This window comes from Balaenoptera acutorostrata, chromosome 19, assembly GCF_949987535.1.
Source record: "Balaenoptera acutorostrata chromosome 19, mBalAcu1.1, whole genome shotgun sequence".
Classification (NCBI taxonomy): Eukaryota; Metazoa; Chordata; class Mammalia; order Artiodactyla; family Balaenopteridae; genus Balaenoptera; species Balaenoptera acutorostrata.
Genome location: NC_080082.1, coordinates 28,008,554 through 28,035,817, shown reverse-complemented (window position 1 = coordinate 28,035,817; position 27,264 = coordinate 28,008,554). Strand labels below are relative to the sequence as shown.

The following is a 27,264-nucleotide window of genomic DNA, read 5'->3' as shown; positions in this document are numbered from 1 at the left end:
GGACACGGCAGCTCGCATTGGTTCGTTAGAGGCCGAGGGGCGGCTCTTGAACGCTCCTTCCTCGTGATTAGTCCAATTCAGGAAAAGGGGGCGGGTACTTAGGAAAAGCGGCAGAAGCGCCTGCTTCTATTGGTCAAACCCGGAGGCGGGTGGGGCGCTCGCGGCGGCTGATTGGTGCGGGAGGTGAGGAAGGCGAGGCTCTGAGCCGGAGGTTTTGTTGTGAGGGTCGGTTGTCAAGCAGCGGCCAATCAGGCCAGGGGATGGAGGCAAGTGGGGGTCGCGCCTGGAGCGGAGCCTCGGCCTCCCGAGCCGCAGCTGCAGGTGGGGTGGACGCGGGGCCGAGGGGGCGAGGAGGCGAGGGGAGGATGAGCCCCGGGCTGGGCCGAGCCAGGCGGGGCCAGGACAGGCTGCGGCGGAGAGGGCTCTGGGTGGAGGGAGGCTGCAGCCTGTGCCCCGTAAGTTGAGAGGAATGGGAGGATTAGGCGAGGCCGAGGGACCAGCCCCAGCTTCGGGAGGGGTGGGACCGGCGCGGAGGCCGGAGGGGAAAAACCAGGGAGGCCGGAAGCAGAGCCGGGGGTCTAGCAGGAGGAGGGGTGATGAATAGGGACACAAGAATCAAGAGAGTGAATGAATGGGGATACTGTTAGCGCAGGGGAAGGGGAGAAAAGAGGGTCTGGCGAGGCAGGGGCCAAGTTAGGGAGCCCAGGAGACAGGATGTGCACGCATGGGGGACACAGGGGGCAGGGAGAAGGAGGAGTGAATGGAGGACTAGAGAGGCAGAACTGGGGAACCCAGGAGAAAGGGGAGGGCGAGGATAGGGTTCGTTGGAGGGAGGCTTGGAGGAAGGGGATAGGAGGCTCCATGAGGTCGCCTTTTAGAGTTGAAGAGTCATACCGACTCACGACCAGACTGGAGGGCTAGTTCCCAGCACTGTCCTTGGGAATTGCAGGGACCCGGTGTAGTTCCCTTGATACGAACTGGACCCCTAGGGCCCTCTTTGAGACTGTCCCCAGAGAAGACTTCAATGCCTATCTCTAGGGTGCCTCTGATGGGCCCCTAAACTTAGCCTCTGACTCCGCCCCCTTCCCATACGTCAGAGAAACAGTAACTCCCAGCAATCTATCCGAACTGCAGACATGTGGTCTTCCCCGCCCCACCGCAGCTGCTGCATTTCAGGCAGCCAGCTTCCTGGAACAGAGCCTTTTCCCATCATCCTGGCCTCTGGGAGGACCTTCTTTTTCCCTGTGTTCCAAGTCACCCTGCCTGAGGTACCCCCTCTCCAGATTCTCAAACCCAGTTTGCAGTGCATCTCTTGGCTCTGGTGGTTTTGGTGGGTGTTTGTCTTTATCAAGTGGCCTTGGTCATCCAGGGAGCTGCATCTGCAGGTCTGCAAACCCAGGAACCCCTGAGCTCCCCCTGGGTATTTGCTAACAAGCCATCACCTCTGTTTGTGTTCCAGCCCAGTGTTGAGCTGGGATGGCTCAAGCCTGACATTCCATGACCCAGGATCCCAACAGTCACGCACGGGCTGCTGCTGTGGATGATTTAAAACCACGAGGTGGTCCGGGGCTGGGAGACGAAGCATTCTCTCTGCCTGGATGTGTGGAAACTCCCTGCCAACTTGATTGGCGGATCTGGGGGGGGATCCACCCCCACCCCACAAGGAAAGCACAGTCTATTGTGGGTGGAACTTCAGGTGCCAGCCAGCTGAAGGATGGCCACCCCTGTGGTCACCAAGACGGCCTGGAAGCTACGTAAGTGGTTTTCTTTCTCACCCCATTTACCCTGATAGCTGTTTGTTGCTGGGTGGCCTGAACCCCCAACTGTGTCTCCAGTTCTTGGCACAGGGGGAGACTCCAGGCTTTGGAGTAAAGTAGACCAAGATGCAAATCATGCCTTTGGCATTTTGTAGCTGGATGACATTGGCCGGGTGACTTAACCTGTCTGAGGCTTAGTTTCCTGTCTGTGCAAGGAGATAATCACGCCTCCATTCTAGAGTTGCTGTGAGATTCAAGTGAGAAAATGAACATAATGAAGCACTTAGCAGGATTTCCAGTTAGGCTGGCAGGCGGAATGGGGCAAGAAATCCTGAAAGATGTTCTTGGCGTTTTCAAACGTCTCACAAGTCAAGCTCCCCCGTCAGATGAGGGCATCTTGGGCTGGGGGCTGGGGTGAGAGGATAGGCAGAGGGATGCTGATAGCCTCTGGAATGTACCTGAGCCCGGGCACCACCCACCCCCACCGTTACTCTATACTGACAGCTCTAAACTCTTTGGTCTTAGGACACCTTTATACTCTTAAAAATTATTGAGGACCCCAAAGAGTTTTTGTTTATGGGAGTCACATCTATCAATATTTACCGTGTTAGAAATTAATACTGAGACATTTTAAAACACAAGAATGCAGAAACACGCCGTTAGTGATGATGTCCTCACATGTCATATATCTCCTGGAAAACTCCACCATATTCTTGTGAGCAAATGAGAGTATAGAAGTCAGATTCCATCTTAGTGTTATGATAAAAGCAGTTTTGTTCTCTTGGATCCCCAAAAGGATCGTGAGGATCCCAGTGTTCTCCAGATCATATTTTGAGACCTGTTGCTCTACACGTTGGCGCTTCTGTGGGCCGTACCCCGCCTGTAATAACCGGGTGGCGTAGATCTGGTGTGTCCAACGTGGCCACCTTCTGCTATGCGCTGTCCCTGGGCTGTTTTCAGAAGCTGGGGCAAGCCTCCTTCACTTTTTTAACTGTGAGAATCTGGGCAAAACTCTTTGCTGGGCCTCAGCGTCCTCATTTGTAAATGAGAGGTTTGGGCCATTTTCAAATTGTTCCTCAGCCCTAGGGTTCTGGGAGAATCCTGTTATGGGCTCCCAAGGAGGGTATACTTTGGACAGAGTGGCTTTGTATTTATTGGGGTTATGAATGTATACCTTCAACAGCTGTTTTTCCTGAGAAACCAGGAAAGAACCAGGCACTGGGGAGACAGTGGGAGACAGAATAGACAAGGTCCCTATGCAGCGGGGCTCAGAGCCTGGGGAGAGCAACAGGCAGGAATCAGATAATCACACTGACCCATCTCTCCTTGGAACACAATTCCAAGCTGGAACAGTTAACAGTTGTGCTTTGAATCAGTTAACTAGGTGATGAGGGGTGGGGGTAGGGGAGTGCTGTAGGCTGCCTAAACAGCATGTGCAAAGGCCCTGAGGCAGGAAGCTTGGTGCATTGGAAGGCCTCAGAAGAGGCCATGGGCTGCAGCACAGCAGTGGGGAGAATGTGGTGTCACATAGGCTGGTGAGGACATGTGTCTACAGGAACCCAGCCCTTGTGAGGTTTCGGCTTTATCTGAAGGGCAAGGCCAAGCCCTCAAAGCATTCAAGTGGGAGGTGATGTGATCAGGCATATTGGGCATCTGCTGACAATTTCATGTGCACAGCAGTTTCCATGGGTATAAACTGTCTGAGAGCCCAAGCCCAAATGACCTCTGGCTCCTTGTGGCTCTAGAGTCTGGGGAGGATCAGAACGTGCTTGGCCAGCGTGAGGTCGTTGAAACCTAGTTCTTTGCATCTTCTGTTTGGGGTGCAGGTGCGCAGTGTCTCTGGCCAGAATGCAGTGTTCCCCCAGCTCTGGCTGGGATGTGAGGTCCAGGTTGTGCCACCTGAGCTTGGGAAACTAGCATGGGCCTGTGCCACAGGGTAGAGCAGCAGCCATCAACCTGGCCTGCTGTGAGGATTTTTGTTTGTTTTTATTTGTTTGTACATTTAAATTCAGTACCCAGGCCTGGGCCATTGCTGGATGCTGTCCTTCAGGCCAGAGTGGGAGCTCTTGGGCCAGTGCCCTATGCCGAGGCCTCTGCCTGGTGCCTGAGGTGTGCCCCCCTTTCCCCACCCCACCCCGTGGTCCCTCCAGGGGCTCCAATCAGTCCCCTGCTCAGGCTGCTTGCAGGGGAGTGGTCTGAGCCCTTCTAGATGGGCCCAACCTTCAAATTCTTCTCACCCTAAAGTCTGTGGTTCTGCAGGCTGGATGCCCTGTATCAGGGACCATGTGATCAGGCTGGAGTGTGAAGACGAGAAACTTATCACTATCCCTCCCCACTGTCTCTTAGCGCCCGGCCTAGAGCAGGTACCCAGGAAACATTTATATCATGCATTAATGGCTGTCTCTGGGGGCAGTGGTCCTGAGGTGCAGAGAGGGGTGGCAGTGCGTCCAGGAGGCCCAGTGCAGTGGGGGCCAGCCAGGACTTTCCCTGGGAAGGGTGAGAGCCGGGGTGGGCAGTCAGGCCTCTAGGTGGGTCACACACAGAGGGCAGCGCATGCGGGGAGTGTCTTCAGGGAAGGGGAGAGGACCCCAGGCTGGGGATCAGAGTGCTCAGGGCGAAGGTGGTTTGCCCTCTAGCTGGGTTGGGCCGTCAGTTTGGCCCAGCAGAAGCTCTTGAACATGTAAGTGTCCGTGACCAGAGCCCCAGAGCATCCAGGCATCTGTCCCTACAGTGTGCAGAGGACAGAAGGCTCCTTGGCTGAGGTGCGGACCAGAGAGAGGCCCAGCTTCCTCGAATCCAGTGGTGGGGTCCCCAGGGCCCTGGCTCAGGTCTGGGCCTGCTGGGAGCTCTCGCCCTGCTGGGGCTGGCCTAGCCGGGCCTTGAGGTGGGGTGTTGTCTGTGAGGTCGAGCCTGGAGCCTGGCCCCCTGGGCAGCTCTGACAGCCCCTGTGAGCCACGCCACCTGGCAAGCATCCCTCCTGGGCCCAGCTTCCCAGCCTTCCTGCCGTCTGAAGCGGGCACCACAGAGACCCCCAGGCAGGGTGGAGGCCAGAGCAGGTGCTCAGGAGGGGCCTCTGCAGGGCAGCCGCAGCGGCCTCTCCCTCAGAGGCACCCACGCCGGCCTCGCAGCTGCCTCAGGGCGTCAGCGCGTTGGGGTTTTTCCTCCTCTGTGTGGGGAGACCTGTTTCTTCCCTCTGCGTTCTCAGGAGGAGCTACTCAGGCCCTGGCTCGGAGGCCTGGGCTGCCTCTTGGTTCCTTGCCCATGTTTTGTTCCCTGGGGGCCCTGGCAATGTCCCTTGAGACATGTGTCCGCTGCCTTCCCCACCCCAGTCCAAGCCAGGGGCCCTCGTGGCCGCCCACAGTGACCTTGCCTCCCGCTCTGTCCAGTCGGTCCTCATACCTAGACCCCTCAGGCGGCTGCGTCCTGCTCCCTCCTCACCCAGCCCACCCTCCTGTGCCCTCCTGGGCCCCAGTGCCCGCTCTCCATGGCGTCTGGTCCTCGGCCTGCCGAGCAGCCGCGAGCACCCAGCCCCTCGCAGCGGCCCACAGGCATGTCCTCACTGAACCCTCAGTAGCCCAGTGAGCCAAGCACTGTTATTATCCCCATTTACCCGACGAGGAACCCAGCACTCAGAGAGGGTGAGCGACTTGTCTAAGGCCACACAACCTGCAATAGCAGAGCTCAGACCAGAACCCAGCTCATGATTCTGAAGCTGCGGGCTGAAGCCCTGGCTGAGCTCACCTGGGGACGGCTCGTCTGCGGTTGACATGCACTGTTCTGAAAGTGTGTTCCCCAAAGCAGGAACGCCAGGCGGTGGCTGAGAGGTGCTTAGGTGCATGGGTCAATATTTTTTATTTTAATAATTGTTTTCATTTTTCTTTTTGTATCGTAGAAAAAATAGAATGAACATATCAAGCTTATAATTTCATGCACATTATTATTTAAACGACACAGCTAAATAAAAATAGCAAGTCAGTTTTAAAAATTGAGCATAGTAAGTCAATAACCGTACCCGTGGGTATACAGAAGAAGGAAAAAAATCATGAGGCCTAAGGGAAGGATGGGAATGACTGAAGTTGAGAAATAGTCATTTCTGTCTCAGGCCCAAACTGTGCCTCGTCCCACGGCTCATGGTGGGTGTCTGGGCACCAAAGGGGAGCCGCAGGGGGCAGAGCCCTCCCGCTGGGCTTCGGGTGCCAGGGCTGGTGGCCGAGCAGGGCAAGGCCTAGCCCTCCTCCATGTGGCCTGTCAGGCCCCTGACTGCCTTGTCCCTCTGCTCTTTCCTGTATAGAGGAGATCGTGGCCCATGCCAGCAACGTGTCCTCGCTGGTGCTGGGCAAAGCCTCGGGCCGGCTGCTGGCCACAGGCGGGGATGACTGCCGTGTCAACCTGTGGTCCATCAACAAGCCCAACTGCATCATGGTGAGGCTCGGCTGGCAGGTGGGGCTGGGGAGGGGTGGGTGGGCAGGCCAGGGTTGGGGGCTGGGAGCGGGCAGCTTTGCAGGAACCCAGCACATCAGTGCCTTTCCCAGCCGTCCGCTCAGGAAGGCCCAGGACAACCCTGATGGCTGGGACAGTGACCCGTCCTCAGGAATGCGGGGAGGGGGGGTCACCTGGCCATGGGACAGAACTCTGGGGAGCCTGCGTGAGAATGCTAAAATAATCCCACAGACCCGAATTTGAGCCTCGCCTGCCCACTGGCCTATCCGCTTGCCTGTCAATTACACGTGCGGCTGTTTTGATTCATTCCCCACCTCATTCCACAAAAAGGATCTGAGCGCCCCTGGTTGGAGCTGATTAGAGGACTGGTTCTTTAACAGTGTTACCAAACTTAGGTCTGGCTGCTTGCAGCTTGGAAGCCAATACTCGAGAGGCAAGTGTTGGTTGAAAGGTAAGGTTGCTTTGTTCAGGAGGCCGGCAACTGGGGGGAAGGCAGACACGTATCCAATGGCCAACTCCCCCCCGTTGATCAGAGGGCAAGAACTTTTAAAGGAGAGTTTCAGGGGTATGTAGGTGCTGGGAGGGTGCCATTGCAGAGCAGCACAGCCAGCTCTGACAGTCATCTTGAAATTGGTCATGCAGTGGTCTGATCAGCATCTTTAGTACCGGGGTCTGTTTGTTCCCATTTCTTTGAGGCCAGTTCTTGGAAGCAGCAGTTCTTGGTCATGGCTATAGTCTGGTCGTCATGTAGTCAACTTCTTCCACCTGGTGGGAATTTCAGTATCACAGCTCAAAAGATATGGTTCAGATTATTATCGATAGCCCTTGAAGAGGAACTGAAGGTCCTTGACTTTGTTTAATGACTAAGCTATTATTATTTGGTCTTGTTTGACTGCTTTCCTTTGATGCTTCTGCATTTTCCTCATTTCTCTGATTAAATTTATTCTTTGACAGAAGTTTCTCTACAGACAAAAGGCAGACAGAGGACATGCGGGGAGGTGTGTCTGTCCTAGGAAGGCCCCATAGGGTCCTTCTCCATTTCAGTGGCACTCTCTCCCTGTACACAACTATATTCAATGCCAAAAACTGTTTTCCAAAACAGGAAGGTGTAAAGGAGGGAAAAAAATAACGAAAATGAATCACATATAGTTTGATTATCCAAAGACCATTACATTTGGTATTTTGGTCTGTGCCCTTCTAGGTACGCATGCATGTGTGTGCAGACTTGTGCCTGTATGTACACACGCACACATGCAAACATGCCTACGTGTACACACACAGAAACGTATAACAGTATGTTTCCAGAACACTATCTTACTCTTCTGTAGCCTGGTTTTTTTAAAAAATAACAACATCGTCAGCATTTTCCTGTGTCCACAAATATCCTTTTACGACATGATTTCTAAAAGCCTCGCAGTATTTCATCGCAGGGATGAGCTTGGCCACGCCTGGTTCGCAGCGTGGAAGTCATTGCCGGGTTTTTGGCTCTGCTCAGCCACAGTGGGGAGCATCCTCCTCTCCCTAAATCTTTGAGCAGATCTGCGACCTGCACATTGAATCTGTGGGTGTGGCATGTTTTTTTATAAATTTATTTTATTTATTTATGTTTGGCTGTATTGGGTCTTCGTGGCTGCTCGCGGGCTTTCTCTAGTTGCGTCGAGCGGGGGCTACTCCTCGCTGCGGTCCACAAGCCTCTCACCACGGTGGCCTCTCTCGCTGCGGAGCGCAGGCTCTAGGCACACGGGTTCAGTAGTTGTGGCACGTGGGCCCCAGAGCGCAGGCTCAGCAGTCGTGGCACACGGGCTTAGTTGCTCCGCGGCATGTGGGATCCTCCTGGACCAGGGCTCGAACCCGTGTCCCCTGCATTGGCAGGCGGACTCTCAACCACTGCGCCACCAGGGAAGCCCCCTGTGGCATGTTTTAAAAAGCTTTCAAAACATATTGCCAAACTGTCCTCTGGAAATCAATTTACATTCTCACCGGCAGCACAGAAGCCTGCCCTCTCCCGCCACAATGTTGCAGCACAGGGCAGTATCAGTCTTTTGACTCTTGGCCAAGTGAAGATAAAGATAAAAAGCGGCGGGAGGTGATATTTATTTATTTATTTATTTATTTGGTTGCACGGGGTCTTAGCTGCAGCAGTCGGGCTTCATAGTTGCAGCTTGCCGGCTCCTTCTTTGCGGCACGCGGGCTCCTTAGTTGCAGCTCCTTAGTGGTGGCACGCAGGCTCCTTAGTTGTGACATGCATGTGGGATCTAGTTCCCCGACCAGGGATCGAACCCCGGCCCCCTGCATTGGGAGTGCAGGAGTGCAGAGTCTTATCCACGGCGCCACCAGGGAAATCCCGGGAGGTGATATTTATTAGTAGAAACTTAATCGGCTTAGTGTTCTTGTGAGGTCCAGCGGACAGCTGAGATCTGACCCGAACCACGGCCAAGGTTAAGGACAGAACTGAAAGTGTTTTGCTTCACTTTGCTTTGGGGGTTCAAATGTGTTTCCCCTCTCTGAAATGCCAAAGTAACATACACCAATTGAAAAAGAATCAACAGAGGCTGACAAAAAATGGACATGAAGTGACCTCCATGCTCTCGCCCTCAGAACAGCACAGTGGACAGCGTGGGGTCTGGCCTCTAGACTAAGCCGCTTACACCAGGTGTAGCTCGCAGGCCGCCAGCAGGCCTCATCCCCTCACTCGCCACAGAGCAGGCCTCTCAGTGCCTCAGACTCACCAGGTTCTTTCTCACCTCAGGTGTATACACACGCTACCTACCACCTCTGCAGGCAGTCTTTGCATTTCTGTGTGTTTTTGACTGTGAGTGAACTTGTATAGCTCCCTGACCCACACATCCCTCCCTGGAGACAACCGCGGCTCCCGATGCCTCTGTGTCCTTCCGGGATTGTTTTATACATTTGCAAGCAAATGTGTATGCCTGGTCCCCTTCCCCTTCTTAGTTTGCACAAATGCTGTCGAGCGACATATACTGTCCTCCACCTTTTCTCACCTGAGAGCATCATGGAGATTAGTCTTTCTCATATTCAGAGGGTGCCTCGTTCATCCTTGTAGCTGAATGCTATTCCATTGCATGGGTGGCCACAGCTTATCTAATCAGTTTCCTGTGATGGGCATATATATTGTTTCCAGTCTCTTGTCAGATTCACGGCAAAGAATGACCTTGGGTCTGTGTTGTTTCACGTGTGTTGAGTGTGTGTGGGGTAAGCCCCAAGGTGGAGTGCCTGGTGTGCAGGGAATGTGCATTTCTAATTGTGGATAGATTTTTGCCTAATCGCCCTCCATGGAGTTTCTACCCATTTATACTCCTGCTGGTGATACTGGGGAGTCGGGCAAGCTGCTTGTAACTGTCTGGCCTTTGGGTAGTTCTGCTGAGGAGCAGTTTTCCCCTACTGCCCCCAGTTCCCATGGGAACATGGTCTTAGCAAACGCTGATGGCATCACCACTGGGCATTCGGTGGCCAGTGCTGTACGGGGAGTGACAGACACCACGGATTTCAGATTCCAGCCTCCTCTCCAGAAAGCTGGAAGTGCCAGCACCTCCCACCCCCATCCCTGGGCTCAGCTCTGCCCAGCTCTGGCCTGGTCTGAATTGGGGGGAGCCTCTGTGTCTCCCAGCAGAGTCACTCCCAGGTCCCCTGGGTTCCAGAGCCCCTGCCTGAGGCGTGGCTGGGTCCTCCAGAGGGGGCCGCCTCTGGGGATCCGCGTGTTCTAGAGGGGCGAGGTGTGTGCCGCTGACGAGCCAGGCCTCAGTTCTGCCGTGGTTTCCCCTCCTGAGGGCTGGGCCGGGCGGAGAGTGGAGATGGGAGCACAGCCCAGGTGGGCGATGCTTTGGACTTGGGACTAAAAGGTCAGCTACCCCCCTCCGAGGGGCCCAGGGCCACTTCTGCAGGTGATGTTCATGTCAAGAGCACGACTGGGGTCTGGCCCACCTTTAGCCCTGGGAGCCGAGAGGCCTGGGGGTGGCTCGGTCTAGCACAGCATCCCTGCTTGACATGCCTCCCAGGGATCCAGATTTTAGGGCCGTAGCTGGGGGTCTGTTCACGCAGAGTGCTGAAGCTGCCACCCTCTCTTCACAGAGCCTGACGGGTCACACGTCCCCAGTGGAGAGCGTACGTCTCAACACCCCTGAGGAGCTCATTGTGGCCGGTTCCCAGTCGGGCTCCATCCGCGTCTGGGACCTGGAAGCTGCCAAAAGTAGGTGTCCGCACTTGCCTTCCCCACACGCACACCTGCAGTTGTGCTTGTCTTCGGCTTTGCTGTCCAGCTGCTTCCTCCAGGAAGCCTGTCCTGACTAGGTTTGGTGCTTTTCTCCTGGGGCACTGACCGGACAGTGTGGCGACCCCCCACCCCTGTTGACCTGGCAGCAGTGATGTGCATTGCTGTCTGAGTGCTGCCACTGAGGGGGCGTTCTGTAAATGTCTGAATGATGGACAAATGTGTGCATGTGTGGGTGGGTGTCTGTGGATTCAGAACCTGGAGTGACATCAAGTGCCACCAGAGACTACGCAGGACTCGTAAATGGGTGAGGGGGCTGTGTGCGGAGAACTGGGGTGTGTGCCCCGCTCCCGAGGGTCCCCACTCAGCTCCAGCTAACTTGCCTGCAGGAATGGGGCCTGGGCGGCCAGACTTTCTGTTTCCTTGTGCTTTGTTTGTTTTAATTTAGTTTTCATCTTTATAGAAGTTGTGCATAGTCTAAAAAGTCAAATGCTGGTAGTTCACAAATGGTCACAATGGAAAGAGGAAGCCTTGCCCCACTCCTGCCCACTCCAGGGGCCTGAGCCTTCTGTCCTTTCACCTGGTGAGTGCTAATCGCCTCCGCTTTTCCAAACAACGTGGATATACTGCAGTTTCTTTCCTTTTTAAAAACACTTCATACATTAGCTGTGCCTTCCTCCTACAGAAAAGGAGAATTGAGCTCTCTCGTTGCTACCCCGGCTCTGTCACTCACAACATTTCCCCCCCATCCTCCCTGAATCACCTTTTAAATACTCAGTGTTTATATTATCAGGACCTATAGATATTATTCAGAGCTGATTGTATGTATTTCTTTTCTTCTGATAATTTTGTTTCCTTGGAATTAATAGTTGTTCTTTTTTTCATCTGCATGTTTTCTGTGTCTTTGTTACTAATCCAGCCCCAACTTCTCTGCCAGAAGAGGAAGGCTCCTCCTTGAGTTTACCCCCAAACCCATCCCATCATTGAAGTATCTCTTCCCAGAGCCTCTGTCCCCAAGTCCTAGTGGCCTGGGAGCTCCCAGGCCTGCAGCCCAGCTGCCATCCTGGGGCCCTTGTCTCCTCCCCGGGGAACTCTCTCCGACTCTGCCACACCGGATCCCACGTTGTCACTTTTCTTGTTTCCCCCCCTCTTTTAGATGTGGCACACTCTTTCATAGCTTACTGTGAAAGGGTACGCGGCAAGCACAGTTTTAGAGGCTGAAAATGACTTTATTCTTTTTTTTAAAATAAATTTATTTATTTATTTTATTTTTGGCTGCGTTGGGTCTTCGTTGTGGCGTGTGGGCTTTCTCTAGTTGCAGCGAGTGAGGGCTACTCTTCGTTGCGGTGCACGGGCTTCTCTTTGCAGTGGCTTCTCTTGTTGCAGAGCATAGGCTCTAAGCACGTGGACTTCAGTGGCTGTAGTGCGTGGGCTTTAGTAGTTGTGGCATGTGGGCTCAGTAGTTGTGGCTCGCGGGCTCTAGAGCGCAGGCTCAGTAGTTGTGACGCATGGGCTTAGTTGCTCCGTGGCATGTGGGATCTTCCCGGACCAGGGCTCAAACCCATGTCCCCTGCATTGGCAGGCGGATTCTTAACCACTGTGCTACCAGGAAAGTCCCTGAAAATTACTTTATTCTAAAACCACCCCGCTTTTATTTTTAAGAGTTTGAGTATAGAATTCTAGGTTGGGAATACTTTTCCCTCTGAATTGTGAAGGTGCAGCTCCGTTGCCTTTTAGGTTCCAGGGTTGCTGTGGGGAAGTCAGTGCCATCTCATCCCAGATCCTTCTCATGGGACCTGAGTCTTTCCTCCTTCTGCCTCTCTCTCTTTACAGGTTTGTAGGATCTTCGTCCCAGTGTCCTCAGGTTTCACAGAATAGGCCTTGGTGAGCCTATTCTCATCCCTATGCTGGATCCTCACTGGGGTCTTTTGGTCTATAAACTTGTGCCCTCAGTTCTGGGCCAAGTGGGGAGTCCCGCCTTCCCTGGAAGGGGGGCTGCCTCTCAGCCTTGGTGGCTGTTGCCACATGGCAGTGTGGGCGCAGTGCTGCCAGCTGTACAGATTTTTCAAGTGAAGCTGGGAATCTGGACATTTATGTGGAATCCACCCATTTCTGAAGGTTGACAGCTAATTCAACATATTTTTCAAGGGCTTCCCTGGTGGCACAGTGGTTAAGAATCCGCCTGCCAGTGCAGGGGACAAAAGTTTGAGCCCTGGTCCAGGAAGATCCCACATGCCGCAGAGCCATAAGCCCGTGTGCCACAACTACTGAGCCTGCGCTCTAGAGCCCATGCTCCGCAACAAGAGAAGCCACTGCAATGAGAAGCCCGTGCACCGCAACAGAGCGGCCCACGCTTGCCGCAACTAGAGAAAGCCCGCACTCAGGAGCGAAGACCCAACGCAGCCAAAAATTACTTAATTACTTAATTAATTAATTTAAAATAAAACCAAAAACATATTTTTCAGAACACTCTGCAGGCTGACACTCAAAGGTCCAAGTAAAACCTGTTTGCTCCCTGCTTTTTGCCAACCTCTAGTCTGGACCTTCCAGCATGCCAGGTGGGAGGCCATCCCCTACCTGAAGGACAGGAGAGGAAAGGATGACATGGATTTTGCCGAGTCTGCCTCTCCCAGAAGAGATGCCCCCCTTGCCTGGCTGAGACTTGAAGGTCATGCCAGGCCTCTACTCTGGTGCTTGCTCTACCTCTGCTGCAGGATGGTGGCCATTGGCCATGCATCCCTGGTGGCTGGGTTCATTCTGCTCTTGTATAGGTGATCCTCAAGAAATGACCTCAACCCGAGCCTCTTGGGTGATGCTTGCCGACGCAGTGATGGGCTGTTTAAGAAAGACAGAACCCCGGGACTTCCCTGGTGGTCCAGTGGTTAAGAATCTGCCTTCCAATGCAGGGGACACGGGATCAGCCTCTGGTCGGGGAACTAAGATCCCACATGCCGCGGGGCAACTAAGCCTGTGCGCGCAACTTCTGAGCCCGCACACTCTGGAGCCCACGTGCCACAGCTAGAGAGCCTGCGTGCTGTGACTAAGACCTGTCGCAGCCATAAATAAATAAACAAACAAACAGACAGAGCCCCAGGCCCTCTTAGATAATGAAGAGGGGCTGCATGCTTCGTATCTCAGCACACGGTCCCACTGCCTGGCCACACACAGGACCCACAGTGCGGGGGCATCGCTGGACAAGGGGCCAGGGAGGAGCAAGCCTGAGCTGGCTGGGCTCCAGCTGAGAAAGCAGAAAGGCTCGGGCAGAAGGCGGTTCATTTTCTGGGAAGCCTCTGCCTGGACCCAGATCCCAGTGGAGGGCACCAGCCATTCACCATTCACTGAGGAGCAAGGGAGAAAGAGAAGCCAAGGGCCGTGATTTCTCAGCCATGCATAAGGGAATGTGAGGAATTTCTTGAGGTGGGCAAAGAATGGAAACTGAAGACCTCTGGAATTCCTGAGCCCTGGACTCCCAGAGCTGGCTGCTCTACAAGGAGCTTGTTACGCAGCCCAGACCCCACTCCCGGAGAGCCTGACTCAGTGGTGGGATGGGCCCAGACTCTGGCTTTCATAAGCTTCTAGGTGGTTCTGATGCAAAGCCAGGTTGGCACTGTCTCCTTATTTGACAGATAGACAAACTGAGGCTCAGGGAGGGCCCTGAACTTGATAAAGACTCTGTGGCTGGGGGTGGCGAAACCTGGGACTTGAATCCTGGTGTCAAGACTCCCATCCCAGTGTTGTCCGCCCTGCCATTTGCGGGGGGTTCAGCGATGGAAGAGAAACTTGCCCTTAGCATCCTCGGCAGGAAGAGCTAAGACCCCAGGCCCACCTCCACCCCCAACCCACCACAGTGTGAATGGAAATGATACAGAGGCAAACTGGCACCCCACATGCAGGAAGGGGTTCTTAAAGGGCTGCCTTACTGTCACATCAGTTGCCCATCACTGGAGGGTTCAGCTACTCGGCTGGAAGGGCTTAGAGAGTCCCATGTGAGGCAGACAGACCCCGGAGACCCCTCCACTCTGCAGCTCCTGGATCCTGCGACCAAGTCCAGCCTCAGGAGGCCTGCCGAGAGCCCTCCTGGGACAGAAGACCAAGGGCAGAAATCACGCCAGAAGAATGTGTTCCTGCCTGCTTTCCACAGAGCAGCCAGAGGGTGAGGGTGGGTCAGCCCAGGATCCCACAGGAAGGCATGCTTCATGAATGTGAACCTGCCACATCCTCTCAGGGTGGGCCAGGATTTTGGAAGCCTGGCTTGTGGGATGCAAAGCAGGTGGGCTGGCGGGGGTGGTGTGGACTGGGGCAGGAGCCAGACAAGTCTCCTCCCTCCAGGGCCTGGACTGGGCAGCATGTGCCCGAAGCCCCCTTGGCCAGCAAGGCAATGCTGAGCCCCCGAGACAGCTACAGAGAGTGAGGAGGGCAGCTGCTCAGGTTTTGGTGCGGTTGAATCTTGTCCTTAAAGCATTACATCTGGGGTCTGCTTGAACACCTCCTCCAACAGAGAGCTCACCACCTCACAAGGCAGCCTGTTTCACCTTGGCACAAACCTAAGGACGGCTGGACTGCCACACCCCTTGGCACCAGCACTCCTGGGGTGATCAGTTTCATTCAAACAGCGGAATTATAAATCTTATAAAAAGCAAGACACATGAGGCCAGAGAGAAGAGGCAAACTTGAGTGGTACCAGAGAACACTCTGAGACAGAAATGCAAGGTTTGCCTGCAGCCTCCCTCATCTGCCACCCACTAACATCCTGCTCAACGACCACCTCCTCCAAAAAGCCCCCCTGGATTTCTCTTTTCAACCTAGCGGCTTCTCCCCCAGCTTGGATCTCTCCTGCATCTCTCTCCTTGCACTGTCTTGGGTGTGGTGGGATGCCTGGCAGACCATAAGCTCCATGTCCACATCCACAGGGCCTGAACCAAGTACCATAGTTACCTGGCTCTGCTGACTCTGGGGCTTCACTCTCATGAGAGCATGCTGGGACAAGCCCAGAGGTGCAAGCTGTGGGGAGCTTGTAGGGAGTTTTCTGAGGGCTCGGGTAATGGCAGAAATGGCTGGCATCTCTTGAGAGGAAAATAGGAAAGTTAGTTGTTAGGGTGGTAGGACTCTGGTTGGTTTTCCTCCCTGTTTTGAAAGTCTGTGCTACTGTTGTGTTTTTCTGTGCAGTCAGTATGAAAGCACACACACAAACGAACACAACGGCCCTCGCTCCACCAGCCATCCTGTTTGCCTCTCACGCCATTGTCTCTGCTCTCTTCCTTGTTAGTCCTTCGCACACTCATGGGACACAAAGCCAACATCTGCAGCCTGGATTTCCACCCGTATGGCGAGTTTGTGGCCTCGGGTTCCCAGGACACGAACATCAAGGTGAGCCACCACTCTGCACCCTGGCTCTCCCGCCGGGCCAAGCAGCGGGACCGGGACGGTGTATCCCGTCTGCGGTGGGGGGTGGGCTTCGGCTCTTTGGGGGACATCTTCCCCCTGTGTGGCAGCATCCATGCCCTCCCAGGGCAGGGATGTGGAAGCGTTTGCCAGACATTTCTGCTTGGGATGCCCAGCTTTAGTGAGCGGTTTCCAGACCCCTGTCACTTGGGGGTGTAATGACCTGGAGGTGCCCAGAGCCCTTCTCTGCTCATGGCCACATGTTGCCCTCTGACCCAGGCTCCAGGACTGAGCTTGGCTAGGCCTCCCCAGCCCAGCCCACCTTGGTTGTGACTTGTCCTGACCCTGCCCCCCTCTGCTCCTCTCCTCACAGCTCTGGGACATCAGGAGGAAAGGCTGTGTCTTCCGATACAGGGTAAGCAAGGCACCCTCTGTCCATCATTCCACAAGCACCTTGCAGGCGCGGAGCATGGGGCGGTGCCCAGACCCTGGCAGGGGCTGGAGGGGACTGTTGTCCAACCTGGGTGAGAACGTGAGAAACAAGAGTCCAGATGAGAAACATGCATCTGGAGCAGAGCAGGAGTGCGGTGGGTGGTCCACCTGGGCCCCCGGTTTTCCGTGACTCCCCACAGAGCTGTGTTTACCAAACTGTGCTCCACGGTTTGCAGGCTGCTAACAGGTGTCATTAAGTGAAGGGGGTTCCTGTTCATATGAGTTTGGAAGGACTGGGTTTAATAATTATTTTTGGAGGTTTCTAGACCCTTTGACATTAAGAGGAGGCATTTAATTCTCCAAAAAGAGACACAAGACACATTGCTTCCCAAACTATAAGACCACGCAGTGTTGATTTCCTGCAGGACTGGGAGTCCATGAGCGCACGTGGAGAAGTGTCCCTCTGTGACATCTCCCGCACGTGGCTGGCAGTCCCCTCCTCGCCTGCTCCCAGGAAGCACTGCTTCTGGAGGGCAGGGAGGAGTGGGTGGTGGGGAGAGAAGGCCACTGGGCCCAGGCCCCTCGGGTGCTCATGCTCTGTCCTCCCCTCAGGGGCACAGCCAGGCCGTGCGGTGTCTCCGGTTCAGCCCCGACGGGAAGTGGTTGGCATCGGCCGCAGATGACCACACGGTGAAGGTAGCTCCCGGCCTGACCTGGGCCCAGGGCTGGGGACTGGGGTCTGCTGATCACACTCAGGCTGGGTCCTCGCCTCCCTCCTGATCAGGCTCGCACATCCCGAGCCTGTCCAGAGTGGGAGGAGGTTCGTGGATAAAGAGCTCGGGCTGGATTGGAGGGCGAGTGGGCAGCTGAGGGCCAGGCTGGCCCTGACCTCCACCCTGCCCTGCCCCAGCTCTGGGATCTGACTGCTGGCAAGATGATGTCCGAGTTCCCTGGCCACACGGGGCCTGTCAACGTGGTGGAGTTTCACCCCAATGAGTACCTCCTGGCTTCTGGCAGCTCTGACAGGTGAGGAGGAGGAGCAGGGCTCATCGCCCGTGACTGCTGTCCCTCACATCTCTGTCCTCTGGTGTATATCTGTCCCCAGTCTGTCTCTCTGTCCCAGGGTGTCATATGATCCCAGGTAGACTGAATTAACTGTCAGCCAAGCTGGGATGGGACCGGGGTCACATCTCTCTCCCAACTCTGGTTCCCTGGCCCCAGTGTCCTGGGACTTCATGATATGTCTGGATCCGGCCCCAGTGTCCTGGGACTTGATTGCGTGTCTGGATCCAAGGCCCATATTCACCTCCCAGGTGCCGAGTCCCCTCCCGCTCCCTGTGCAGGGCCAGCCCCTGGCCCCAGGCATTGCTCTGAATGGCCATGACCTGGGGCGGCAGGTGTCTGGAGAGAAGTGGGCGCCCCCGGCCACTGGCCTGTGTGGAGGCCAACACCTGGCACCGGCTTCCCAGCACAGCCTGGCTTCCTTTGCAGGACCATCCGTTTCTGGGATCTGGAGAAATTCCAGGTGGTGAGCTGTATCGAAGGGGAGCCAGGGCCTGTCAGGTAGGCAGGCGGCTGGGCAGTGGGCCAGGGCCCTCCTCCCGGGCAGTGGGGTGTGGCTGCAGGTGGAACTTTCCCATCTCCGCTTCCGCTCCCTCCCGTCCTGGGCTCCCCGCAGCCTCTCCGGTGTCTCCTGACCCACGGCCCACTCTCGCCTGGCCCAGGAGCGTCCTCTTCAACCCCGATGGCTGCTGCCTGTATAGTGGCTGCCAGGACTCACTGCGCGTCTACGGCTGGGAGCCCGAGCGCTGCTTTGACGTGGTCCTCGTCAACTGGGGCAAGGTGGCCGACCTGGCCATCTGCAATGACCAGCTGGTGAGAGAGCCACCGCCCACCGTGCACCCTTCCGCTGGGCCGCCTGCCTGCCTTCCCCTCAGGCCCCCAACTCCCACCCGGCCCTGGGGAGGTCCTGCCCCCCCCACCCCATCCCCCAGCACCACCGCGAAGGGTCCCGCCCCAGCTCTGCCGCTTCCCGCAGATAGGCGTGGCCTTCTCCCAGAGCAGCGTCTCCTCTTATGTGGTGGACCTGACGCGGGTCACCAGGACAGGCACGGTAGCCCCGGACCCCATGCAGGACAGCCGGCCCCCGGCGCAGCAGCCGCCCCACCCCAGCGCCCCGCTTCGGCGCATCTACGAGCGGCCCAGCGCCACCGGCAGCGAGCCTCAGAGGTGGGGTGCTCGGGGCCCCGGAGGGCACTGGGGGGCGCAGGAGGCGGGTCCGCAGCCCCTGCCTCACCGGGGCCCCCGCCTCCTTTCTGCCTGGCCTGCTCCCCAGGGTGAAGCAGAACTCAGAGAGTGAGCGCCGCAGCCCCAGCAGCGAGGATGACCGGGATGAGCGGGAGTCTCGGGCGGAGATCCAGAACGCCGAGGACTACAACGAGATCTTCCAGCCCAAGAACAGCATCAGTGAGGCCTGGGCCCTCCCCTCTGAGCCCCAGCGTTCCCCTCTGTGAAATGGAGGCAGATGGTCCTTTCTGCGGATGGCGTCCATGTTGCTGCACTCCCTTAGCTTAATTCCTAACCCATGTCTGGGCCCGGGCTCTGTTCCCAGGTCCTCTAGGCCCCAGCAGAGACCCAGCAGCCGCTCAGTGCTCGGCCTGCCCCGAGCAAAGGAAGGCCCAGCGGAGCAAGGGGCAGGGAAGGGGCAAGCCTGAGGGTTCGGGGCCCGGGAACGGGTCACAGTCTGCAGCTGTGCGCGCGCCTGGGAACCACCTTGCATCCGCCGCATCCTGACGGGCCCAGGGTCCCCGGCTGGCAGGGCCCTGAGGGCTCAGACAGCAGCCCTGGGCTGACCCACATGAGTCCCCAGCCCCCTTTTCCTCTGCAGGTCGGACGCCACCCCGAAGAAGTGAGCCCTTCCCAGCACCCCCAGAGGATGGTGAGTCGGGGGGCAGAGCCTGGCCTCCCAGGGACCCCAACTCCCTACTCCTCCCCCCCACAGCACAGTTTCCAGCCTCTCCCTCACTGGATCTTTTCCGTCCACTCGCCCAAAACCACAAGCTGTGTGCCAGGCCCTGAGTCAGACCCTGGTTATTGAGTGTAAAAAGGCAGGTAGCTGCCCCCGTCAGCAGCCCACACCCAGTGAGGAAAGCGAATGGTAGACAGCCACAGGGGAGGAAGGAGCCGGGAGTGGTGAGAGGCTCCGTGTAGGGGAGAAGGTGTGTGTGGGGGAGAAGGTCTGTGTGTGGGAGAAGGTGTGTGTGGGAGAGAAGGCGTGTGTTGGGGGAGAAGGTATGTATGGGGAGAAAAGGTGTCTGAGGGGGGAAGAAGGTGTGTGTGGTGGCGAAGGTGTGTGTGGGAGAGAAGGTGTCTATGGGGGGAGAAGGTGTGTGTGGAGGGAGAAGGTGTGTATGGGGGAGAAGGTGTGTATGGGGGAGAAGGTGTGTGTGGGGGAGGAGGTGTGTGTGGCGGGGAGAAGGTGTCTATGGGGGGAGAAGGTGTGTGTGGGGGGAGAAGGTGTGGGGGGGAGAAGGTGTGTGTGGGGGGAGAAGGTGTCTGAGGTAGGAGAAGGTGTCTATGGCGGGAGAAGGTGTGTGTGGGGAAGAAGGTGTCTATGGGGAGAGAAGGTGTGTGTGGGGAAGAAAGTGTGTGTGGGGGGAGAAGGTGTCGGAGGTGGGAGAAGGTGTCTATGCGGAGAGAAGGTGTGTGTGGGGGAAAAGGTGAGTGTGGGGAGAGAAGTTGTGTGTAGGGGGAGAAGGTATCTATCGGGGAGAAGGTGTGTGGGGGGAAGAAGGTGTCTGGGGGGAGAAGGTGTCTATGGGGGGAGAAAGTATGTGTAGGGTAGGAGGTTTGTGTGGTGGAGAAGGTGTGTGTGAGAGGAGAAGTTGTCTATGGGGGGAGACGATGTCTATGGGGGGAGAAAGTGTGTGTGCGGGAGAAGGTGTGTATGGGGTGAGAAGGTGTCTGTGGGGGGAGAAGATGTGTGTGGGCGAGAAGGTGTATGTGGGGGAGATGCTGTGTGGGGGGGAGAAGGTGTGTATGGGGGGAGAAGGTGTCTATGAGATGAGAAGGTGTGTGTGAGGGAAAACTTGTCTATGGGGGGAAAAGGTGTGTGTGGGGGGAAGGTGTCTATTGGGGGAGTAGGTGTGTGTGGGGGAGAAGATGTCAATGGGGAAGAAGGTGTGTGTGGGGGAGAAGGTGTGTGTGGGGGATAGAAGGTGTCTATGGGGGGAGAAGTTATGTGTGGGGGAGAAGGTGTCTATCGGGGGAGAAGGTGTGGGTGGGGGAGAAGGTGTCTATGGGTGGAGAAGGTGTTTGTGGGGGAGAAGGTGTCTACGAGGGGGAGAAGGTGTGTGTGGGGGAGAAGGAGTCTATGGGGGGAGAAGGTGTGTGTGGAGGAGAAGGTGTCTAAGGGGGGGAAAAGTTGTGTGTAGGGAGAGAAGGTGTTTATGGGGGCAAAATGTGTCTATTGGGGGAGAAGGTGTCTATGGGGGGAGAAGGTGTGTGTGGGGAAGAAGGTGTCTATGGGGGAAGAAGGTGTCTATGGGGGGAGAAGGTGTGTGTGGGGGAGAAGGTGTCTATATGGGGAGATGTTTGTGGTGGAGAAGGTGTCTAAGGAGGTAGAGGTGTCTATGGGGGGAGAAGGTGTCTGTTGGGGAGAAGGTTTCTATGGGAGGAGAAGGTGTGTGTGGGGGAAAAGGTGTGTGTGGGGAGAGAAGTTGACTTTAGGGGGAGAAGGTATCTATGGGGGAGAAGGTGTGTGTGAGGAGAAGCTGTGTGTGGGAGGAGAAGGTGTTTATGGGGGTAGAAGGTGTGTGTGGGGGAAAAGGTGTCTATGGGGGGAGAAGGTGTCTATGAGGGGAGAAGGTGTGTGTGAGGGAGAACTTGTCTATGTGGGGAGAAGGTGTGTGTGGGGGGAAGGTGTCTATAGGGGGAGTAGGTGTGTGTGGGGGAGAAGGTGTCAATGGAGAAGAAGGTGTTTGTGCGGGAGAAGGTGTCTATGGGGGAAGAAGGTGTGTGTGGTGGAGAAGGTGTCTGGGGGGAGAAGTTATGTGTGGGGGAGAAGGTGTCTATGGGGGGAGAAGATGTGTGTGGGGGAGAAGGTGTCTATGGGGGGAGAAGGTGTGTGTGGGGGAGAAGGTGTCTATGGGGGGAGAAGGTGTCTATGGGGGGAGAAGGTGTGTGTGGGGGAGAAGGTGTCTATGGGGGGAGGAGGTGTGTGTGGGGGAGAAGGTGTCTATGGGGGGAGAAGCTGTGTGTGGGGGAGAAGGTGTCTAAGGGGGGAGAAGGTGTGTATGGGGAGAGAGGTGGGTGTGGGGGAGAAGGTGTCTAAGGGGGGAGAAGGTGTGTATGGGGAGAGAGGTGGGTGTGAGGGAGAAGGTGTCTATTGGGGAAGAAGGTGTCTATGGGGGAAGAAGGTGTCTATGCGGGGAGAAGGTGTCTGTTGGGGAGAAGGTGTGTCTGGGGGAAAAGGTGTGTGTGGGGAGAGAAGTTGTCTGTAGGGGGAGAAGGTATCTATCGGGAAGGAGGTGTGTGGGGGGAAGAAGGTTTCTATGTGGGGAGAAGGTGTGTATGGGGGAGAAGGTGTCTATGCGGGGAGAAGGTGTGTGTGGAGGAGAAGGTGTCTATGGGGGCAGAAGGTATGTGTAGGGGAGAAGGTTTGTGTGGGGGAGAAGGTGTGTGTGAGAGGAGAATTTGTCTATGGGGGGAGAAGGTGTGTGGAGGAGAAGGTGTCTATGGGCGGAGAAGGTGTGTGTAGGGGAGAAGGTGTCTATGGGGGGAGAAGCTGTGTGGGGGAGAAGGTTTCTATGGGGGGAGAAGGTGTGTGTGGGGGAGAAGGTGTATGTGGGGTAGAAGTTATGTGTGGGGGAGAAGGTGTCTATGGGGGCAGAAGGTGTGTGTTGGGGAGATGGTGTCTATGCGGAGAGAAGGTGTGTGTGGGGGAGAAGCTGTCTATGGGAGGAGAAGGTGTGTGTGGAGGAGAAGGTGTCTATGGGGTAGAAGGTGTGTGTGCGGCAGAAGGTGTCTATGCGGGCAGAAGATCTGTGTTGGGGAGAAGGTGTCTATGGGTGAAGAAAGTTTGTGGGAAACGGTGTCTGTAGGGAAGAAGGTGTATGTAGGGGAGATGGTGTGTGGGTGGGAGAAGGTGTGTATGGGGGGAGAAGGTGTGTGTGGGGTAGAAGGTGTATGTGGGGGAGAAGGTGAGGGTGTGGGAGAAGGTGTGTGTAGGGAGAGAAGGTGTCTATGGGGGGAGATGTGTGTGCTGTAGAAGGTGTCTAAGGGGGGAGAAGGTGTGTGTGGGGGAGAAGGTTTCTATGGGGTGAGAAGGTCTTTGTTAGGGAGAAGGTGTCTATGGGGCGAGAAGATTTGTTTGTGGGAGACGGTGTGTGTAGGGGAGAAGGTGTATGTGGGGGAGATGATGTGTGGGTGGGAGAAGATATGTGTGCGGGAAACCATATCTATGGGGGGAGAAGGTGTGTGTGGGGGAGGAGGTGTCTATGGGGGGAGAAGGTGTGTGTGAGGGAGAAGGTGTCTATGGGGGGAGAAGGTGTGTGTAGGGGAGAAGGTGTGTGTGGGGAGATGGTGTCTATGGGGGGAGAAGGTGTGTGTGGGGGAGGAGGTGTCTATGGGGGGAGAAGGTGTGTGTAGGGGAGAAGGTGTGTGTGGGGAGACGGTGTCTATGGGGGGAGAAGGTGTGTGTGGGGGAGGAGGTGTCTATGGGGGGAGAAGGTGTGTGTAGGGGAGAAGGTGTGTGTGGGGAGACGGTGTCTATGGGGGGAGAAGGTGTGTGTGGGGGAGGAGGTGTCTATGGGGGGAGAAGGTGTGTGTGAGGGAGAAGGTGTCTATGGGGGGAGAAGGTGTGTGTAGGGGAGAAGGTGTGTGTGGGGAGACGGTGTCTATGGGGGGAGAAGGTGTGTGTGGGGGAGGAGGTGTCTATGGGGGGAGAAGGTGTGTGTAGGGGAGAAGGTGTGTGTGGGGAGACGGTGTCTATGGGGGGAGAAGGTGTGTGTGGGGGAGGAGGTGTCTATGGGGGGAGAAGGTGTGTGTAGGGGAGAAGGTGTGTGTGGGGAGACGGTGTCTATGAGGGGAGAAGGTGTGTGTGGGGGAGGAGGTGTCTATGGGGGGAGAAGGTGTGTGTAGGGGAGAAGGTGTGTGTGGGGAGACGGTGTCTATGGGGGGAGAAGGTGTGTGTGGGGGAGGAGGTGTCTATGGGGGGAGAAGGTGTGTGTGAGGGAGAAGGTGTCTATGGGGGGAGAAGGTGTGTGTAGGGGAGAAGGTGTGTGTGGGGAGACGGTGTCTATGGGGGGAGAAGGTGTGTGTGGGGGAGGAGGTGTCTATGGGGGGAGAAGGTGTGTGTAGGGGAGAAGGTGTGTGTGGGGAGACGGTGTCTATGGGGAGAGAAGGTGTGTGTGGGGGAGGAGGTGTCTATGGGGGGAGAAGGTGTGTGTGAGGGAGAAGGTGTCTATGGGGGGAGAAGGTGTGTGTAGGGGAGAAGGTGTGTGTGGGGAGACGGTGTCTATGGGGGGAGAAGGTGTGTGTGGGGGAGGAGGTGTCTATGGGGGGAGAAGGTGTGTGTAGGGGAGAAGGTGTGTGTGGGGAGACGGTGTCTATGGGGGGAGAAGGTGTGTGTGGGGGAGGAGGTGTCTATGGGGGGAGAAGGTGTGTGTGGGGGAGGAGGTGTCTATGGGGGGAGAAGGTGTGTGTAGGGGAGAAGGTGTGTGTGGGGAGACGGTGTCTATGGGGGGAGAAGGTGTGTGTGGGGGAGGAGGTGTCTATGGGGGGAGAAGGTGTTTGTGCGGGAGAAGGTGTCTACGGGGTGGAGAAGGTGTGTGTGGGAGAGAAGGTGTGGGGGGAGAAAGTGTTTGTGAGGGAGAAGGTGTGTCTGTGGGCGAAGGTGTCTATGGGAGGATAAGGTGTCTATGTTGGGAGTAGGTTTGTGTGGGGGAGAAGGTGTCTATGGAGGGAGAAGGTGTCTATGGGGGAGTAGGTGTGTGTGGGGGAGAAGGTGTCTATGGAGGGAGAAGGTGTCTATGGAGGGAGAAGGTGTCTATGGGGGAGTAGGTGTGTGTGGGGGAGAAGGTGTCTATGGAGGGAGAAGGTGTCTATGTTGGGAGTAGGTGTGTGTGGGGTGAAGGTGTGTGTGGGGGAGGTTTGTGTGGGGGAGAAGGTGTCTATGGGGGGAGAAGTGTGTGGGGTGAAGGTGTGTGTGGGAGGAGAAGGTGTCTATGGGGGGAGAAGTGTGTGGGGGAGAAGGTGTCTATGGGGGGAGGTGTGTGTGCTGGAGAAGGTGTCTATGGGGGGAGAAGTGTGTGGGGTGAAGGTGTGTGTGGGGGAGCCATGAAGATGGGGTGCCGTGAGGCTCTGAGGAGGCGGCACGTCAGGCAGGCCTGGGGGCCAGGTGAGGAGGAAGGAGGAAAGAGCCTCAGGCGGGATGGAGCCGCCAGGACAGCGGGGGCTTGGGGTCCGGGAGCAGGAGACCAAGCCCTGCAGGCCCTGGGTCGGGGGTTTGGGGTTTTGCTGTTGGAGGGTTTAAGAAGGAAGAAAACCTGATCTGTTCCCTTAGGATTGGAGCAGAAGGCAGGGTGGGGCACCCTCATCCTCCAGCCCATCCCTCCCTCCCCTGCTTTCTCCTCAAGGGGCCATCGTCTCGTGCCCCTCAGGCTGGGTTCCTGAAAGGCCTCTCTCTCCCAGGCTCCCACTCACCATCCACTATCCACTCCCCCACGCCAAAACACACTCCTTTCCTAGTGAGGCGACAGGAGCGCCACTCCCTGGGTCCTGTCCACACACAGTGCTTGGCGCCTGCTTTCTGCCAGACCTGTGGCTGAGTGGGTGGTAAGGGAGGGGACAGGCCCATCCCCGTCCCCCAGGCCTCCCGTTACAGGTGCCGCCCACAGTCCCAGCCCAAGCCCTGCCTTCTGCCCGTCCCCATCCCTTCTCCTGGCCTGACCTGACCCAGTGATCTTTTCCTTCCGCCTCCAGACATGGCCACAGCCAAGGAGGCAGCAAAGCCCAGCCCAGCCACGGATGTGCAGTTCCCAGTGCCAAAAGTATGTCCAGGTGGAGCGGGCAGGGTGTGGGGCTCGGAGGGGGCCTGGAGTCCTGAATTGGCGCTGGGGCGGCCCTTGCCGGGGAAGGGGGGCTGAGAGGGAGGGAGGCCTTGGGCTGGCCACCTGCTGAGCCCCGGACCCCTCCAGCTCGAGGTCCTGTCCCGGCCCCCAGTCGTCACTTCCACCCCTGCACCCAAGGCTGAGTCTCCCATCATCCCTGCCACCCGGAACGAGCCCATCGGACTGAAGGCCTCCGACTTCCTGCCTGTGAGTGGGGGGCCCAGGCTGAGGGCAGGTGGAGGCCCGTGGGGTGAGGGCAGAACTTGGCTGCCAGCATCAGGGCACCCGTCCCATGCAGGCCGTGAAGATCCCCCAGCAGGCGGAGCTGGTCGACGAGGATGCCATGTCACAGATCCGCAAAGGCCATGACACCATGTGTGTCGTGCTCACCAGCCGCCACAAGAACCTGGACACTGTGCGGGCCGTGTGGACCACGGGTGACATCAAGGCAAGTGCCACCTCTGCCCGGGTTTGGGGTTGAGAAGAGGGCCACCCGAGGGGCACGGGGAGCTAGGCGGCCCCTGTCACCACACCGAGCAGTCTGATGAACAGCCCGCAATAAACTCCATCATCACACCACACCCAGGCAGGGCCACTCAGTCCCTGGTCCTCTCTGATGGGTGCTCTGTTTGCACAGACGTCAGTGGACTCGGCCGTGGCCATCAATGACCTCTCCGTGGTAGTGGACCTCCTTAACATCGTCAACCAGAAAGCGTAAGTGGCTATGGCGGGCAGTGGGGGGAGTGGGCAGGGCCGGGCACTGAGGGCACATGTCCCTGGCCCTCTCCCCAGCTCCCTGTGGAAGCTGGACCTATGCACCACCATCCTGCCACAGATCGAGAAGCTTCTGCAGAGCAAGTACGAGAGGTACAGGTGGGGAAGCCGCACCTGCCTCCCAGCAGGGAGGGACCATGGGAAAGACCCCCAGGGCCGGCGCCCTTGTGAGCTGGCTGTGCAGCATTGCTGTGCCCTCCAAATTTGAGAGGCCAGAGCGAAAACAAGCCCATGCTGCCTCTCTGATCCTGTCTCTGCCCCCTTTGGCTCTGTGTACCTTGCTCTCTGTCTTTCTATTTGTGACTCCATCCATCCCCCTGCCTCTGAAGCTATGTCCAGACAGGCTGCACCTCTCTGAAGCTGATCCTGCAGCGGTTTCTGCCCCTGATCACAGACATCCTGGCAGCCCCGCCCACCGTGGGTGTGGACATCAGCCGGGAGGAGAGGTGAGGAGCCAGCGGCGTGTGTGGCAGGGGTGCCACGTCAAGCGAGAGCACAGGCCTGGGGGCCCAGCCTGCTTGTTGGTGGCCCTGCTGAAACAGCTTATAGAGGTCATTGTGCCTGGGACGGTGGCTCAGGGCACGGGGTAGGGTTGCCAGAGCCTTGGTTCCCCCATGGCCTGGCTCTGCCCTGCGCCCTGGCCCAGCCTCAGTGGGTCCTGCACTCTGGGCCTCAGCCTTCCTCCGGGAGGAGGGCCGGAGCGATTTGTACAGGAAAGGCTCCGGGGCTGGGTGGGGGTAATGGTGACCGTGCTGGCCAGCCACCTCAGGCATGGCCCCTCTGCCCGCAGGCTGCACAAGTGCCGGGTCTGCTACAAGCAGCTTAGGAGCATCAGTGGCCTCGTCAAGAGCAAGTCGGGCTTGAGCGGCCGCCACGGCAGTGCCTTCCGCGAGCTGCACCTGCTCATGGCCAGTTTGGACTGAGGAGCCCAGAGGGTGGTGGCACCCTCAGGCCTGGCCTCGGCCCCCCACTCCTGTTCCCTGTGCGCCCACCGGCCACCTCCACAGCCCTAAACTCTGACAACTTCTCTCCAGCAACAGTTGCCCAGCTTTGTCCGACTCCTGCTTCCTGGGGCAGCGAACCAAGCCCTGGGGCTGCTGCTGTAATTTATAAGGTGAATTTTATTAAATTTGTAACTATT

At 57.0% G+C, this 27,264-nt stretch overlaps 1 protein-coding gene across 7 annotated transcripts; it reads left to right on the top strand.

Annotated features, from left to right (window-relative positions):
- Positions 1–183: 183 nt before the first annotated feature.
- Positions 184–27,264, top strand: KATNB1 (katanin regulatory subunit B1). 7 transcript variants are annotated; one of them, XM_057534315.1, is made up of 21 exons: positions 184–321; positions 1,460–1,754; positions 6,049–6,179; positions 10,287–10,404; positions 10,889–11,008; positions 15,692–15,792; positions 16,181–16,222; positions 16,852–16,935; positions 17,150–17,265; positions 17,731–17,802; positions 17,964–18,114; positions 18,278–18,468; positions 18,575–18,705; positions 19,127–19,177; positions 25,222–25,289; positions 25,437–25,556; positions 25,648–25,797; positions 25,987–26,063; positions 26,142–26,207; positions 26,453–26,569; positions 26,914–27,264. In XM_057534315.1, the coding sequence occupies exons 2-21, from the start codon at positions 1,715–1,717 to the stop codon at positions 27,044–27,046; spliced, it is 2,079 nt and encodes a 692-aa protein (XP_057390298.1). In that variant the 5' UTR covers positions 184–321; positions 1,460–1,714; the 3' UTR covers positions 27,047–27,264. The 7 variants fall into 7 exon arrangements, with proteins under 7 accessions (XP_057390298.1, XP_057390297.1, XP_057390294.1 ...); XM_057534314.1 differs by having other exon boundaries at positions 26,142–26,216; XM_057534311.1 differs by having other exon boundaries at positions 26,142–26,222.